The following is a 2,934-nucleotide window of genomic DNA, read 5'->3' on the forward strand; positions in this document are numbered from 1 at the left end:
CCCCCCCCCCGGGGCCCGCCCCCCCGGGCCCTTCGGAAGTTGACTTCAAGAACGGGGTTCGTGGACCGGGCCCCCCCCGGGTTGAAACCTCGGGAAACCGACGTTTACCTGCCAGTGCCGCCTTTGAGAAGGGCCGGTTCGGGTGCTTACCCCCCGGCCCGGGTAACTTGAAACTGAAATGAACTGAGTGACTCGGCGACGACTGAGGGCCCCGATCGGCCCGCCTCGGAGAGCATGCGTTTTAATTTTTAGATGGCCCCCCATCAATGCGACCCCCTCCTGGGCCCTCCATCTCAACCCTACCTGACCCTACCCCCTCTTATCACATAAATTTCAGGGGATTTGTAGGGGTGATTTCATCCGGCCATGAGGTTTCCACCTGTACCTGATGACAGGCAACGTTTGCGAAGATTACCAGCCTTCTGGTACAAAATTAAATACTTTTAGACCTCTAAATAATTCATTTGTACCACATTCTTGGGCGTCATATGTTTATATGTGTTTTACAAGCTTTTTTGCCAGTAGCGTCCCCCTTGCAACAGGACGACGGCGGATAGAGCGAGGGCAGGAGCAGGAGCAGGAGCAGGAGCAGGAGCAGGAGCAGGAGCAGGAGCAGGAGCAGAGCAAGACCCAGATCATACTTATACTGAGCTCGAGCAAGAAAGGGAAGGCAGCAAGAGAAGATCAGAAAATCGCTTGTGTTAGGTCTTCATCTGCCTTCGTAAGGGTCAACAAACTAGCACAAGCGCTCTAGCTCGCCAATCTCTCTACCTCCTCTTCCCTCTATTTGTACTAGACTGCTCAGAGTGCATCAGCTGCTGATTGATCGTTATCTGCCATGTCGTTCCTTTCGTCTCGGTTCATCGCTTCTTCAAATTCGTCGCTTCGCATGTCGTTCAAGAAAGCCAGGAATATCATTCCTTCTTCGGGCATGGTGAGCCGCAAGCTGGGGTTTGTTCCTTGTTGCCCAATGCATCATAAGCACGAGTCAAGCTTCAGCCAAGTAGAAGTTCCTTCCTTCATCGACCACGAGGAGAAGAAGTTGAAAGACGCCATTCACAAGATGTACGCTCCTCAGATCTCAACCTTGTTGCTCCTGCACGTCGGATCCCACTCAAAGGTTGTTGATAGTCAACGCGAGGACGAACAGGAGAGCGCATCGTTCTTTGTGTACAAATACAAGGAGATGGGGTTGTCCCTTGTGTCCGGTATGCTAGTCGGGTCGATACTATACTTCACGATAGAGAAGAGGAAACAGAGATTGTGAAAGTATCCGAGGGGCTGATCTTCATTTGAGAAGTTTTTGTTTGTTTAAACGTTGTATCAGTAGATTGCAATTGAGAAAAATTCTACTTCTTTGACTTCTTTGACTGCCAAGAGAGTCATCCTAAAGGATTTCCAACACGATTGCTTTCAACACTCACCTTCTTCTTCTTCTTCTTCTTCTTCTTGGACGAATCCTCCTCGTCCTCGTCCTGCAATCACTGTCATACAGCACCTCGGCTCCTTCCTTTCATCTTACATTCGCTTCTTTCTCCGCCTCCTTCCTCTTGATCTCCTCCTGCACTCCCTGTCAAGAACCTCCCCTTCTTCTCCTTCTCCTTCACCATCATCTCCTTCATAATGTCGTCGTCTTCTGCGCCTCCTTCTGGGGCTGATGCTGCAGCAATCTCGGCATAGACCTAGAGGATGATGAGCATGTTGCCGTGAGCACAATGATGATTGATGGTGAGTGATGGCCATGATGATGATGGTAATGGTGGTGGTGATGATGATAATGATGTTGTTGTTGTTATTGTTGATGATGTTGATGACGATGGGGAGGAGCTAGAGGAGAAGCAATATGTTTCAGGAGGAGGACGATGATGACGGTGGTGGTGATGCTGACGAGAAGGAGGAGGAGGGGAGCACGTGGGTACCTCCTCGCAGTCTCTCTTCTCAAGCTCCCCAAGCGATGAGTAAGGCCCAGTCTTGATCTGTTGGATACCATGATGTGAGAGCGGAATCAGAGAAAGGGGAGGGAGGGAGGGAGGGAGGGAGGGAGGAGGAGGGGGAGGAGGAGGAGGACAAAAGGAGCAGGAGAGGAGGAGCAGAAGACTGTCTTACTCTTCCACTCAGAACGTGATCGAGAGTAACTCCGAGCTCGTTGGAGTTGAACTTTCCGACATGGAGGTGCGACCTCTGCTTGGAAGGAGAGAGGATGACCATGGTTGGAACCTGCAGGAGACGATCAGTCAGCATGAAGACAAAAGGGGAGGAAGAGGAGGTGATGCTGCGAGTGAGCTGCGACTGTGAAAGAGCAAGAGCAGGAGGAAGGAGATGAAAGAGAGTTTGAACGCGCTGTGGAAGAGGGAGCAAGGGAGGAGAGTCAATATGTTTCCGTCAACCTTGTTTCCATCGACGTCGAGCTTGGAAGCGAAGTCATAATGGCATGTGGCGTCGATCCAAGAAAAGTGGAAGGGAGAAGGATGCTTCTTTGCGCGAAGTTCTTCCTGCGGGTCAAACATGAGACGCGATAGGAAGGACGAAAGATGAAGAGGAAGAAAGTGTGGGGGAGAGGAGGAAGCAAAAGCAGAGGGAGTAGAGGGAGCAGAGGGGATTGATGATGGGGGAGAGTACGGAGAAGAAGGAGGAGGGAGGGGAGGGAGGAAGAAACGAAGAGGAGGATAGGAGCAGGAAAGGGGAGAGGAGGAAGAAAACCAGGCAATCAGGAGCAGGAGGTGTGGAAGGAGGAGGAGGAGACTTACAAGCATCTTGAGTTGCTCATCCCTTTTCTCCTTGTTCTCAGGTGAGCCATCAAGAAACGCGATGGCGCACAGACCTCCCTGTCAGCAGAGGGTGAGATGAAGATGTACATGCTGAAGCTGGAAAAGTGAAGAGAGGAGACAAGGGTTGAGTATGTAGAGGGAGGAGGAAAAGATAGAGAGAAACGAT

At 51.2% G+C, this 2,934-nt stretch overlaps 2 protein-coding genes across 2 annotated transcripts in view; one reads left to right on the top strand and one right to left on the bottom strand.

The window, feature by feature from the left end:
- Positions 1–838: 838 nt before the first annotated feature.
- Positions 839–1,267, top strand: GUITHDRAFT_114841 (hypothetical protein; the record flags this gene model as incomplete). The annotated part of the gene is made up of 1 exon (XM_005825884.1): positions 839–1,267. One exon carries the CDS (start codon positions 839–841, stop codon positions 1,265–1,267), a length of 429 nt encoding a protein of 142 aa, XP_005825941.1.
- A 46-nt stretch (positions 1,268–1,313) lies between these two features.
- Positions 1,314–2,934, bottom strand: part of GUITHDRAFT_165054 (hypothetical protein) — a 5,255-nt gene continuing 3,634 nt past the window's right edge. Inside the window, exons 13-20 of the mRNA XM_005825885.1 lie at positions 2,748–2,825; positions 2,388–2,492; positions 2,107–2,217; positions 1,920–1,976; positions 1,608–1,682; positions 1,523–1,561; positions 1,425–1,475; positions 1,314–1,370 (exon numbers count right to left, since the gene is read on the bottom strand). Of these exons, the coding sequence (XP_005825942.1) occupies positions 1,350–1,370; positions 1,425–1,475; positions 1,523–1,561; positions 1,608–1,682; positions 1,920–1,976; positions 2,107–2,217; positions 2,388–2,492; positions 2,748–2,825 (537 nt within the window). The 3' untranslated portion in view covers positions 1,314–1,349. The remainder of the gene's footprint in view (positions 1,371–1,424; positions 1,476–1,522; positions 1,562–1,607; positions 1,683–1,919; positions 1,977–2,106; positions 2,218–2,387; positions 2,493–2,747; positions 2,826–2,934) is intronic.

Source organism: Guillardia theta, assembly GCF_000315625.1.
Source record: "Guillardia theta CCMP2712 unplaced genomic scaffold GUITHscaffold_79, whole genome shotgun sequence".
Classification (NCBI taxonomy): Eukaryota; class Cryptophyceae; order Pyrenomonadales; family Geminigeraceae; genus Guillardia; species Guillardia theta.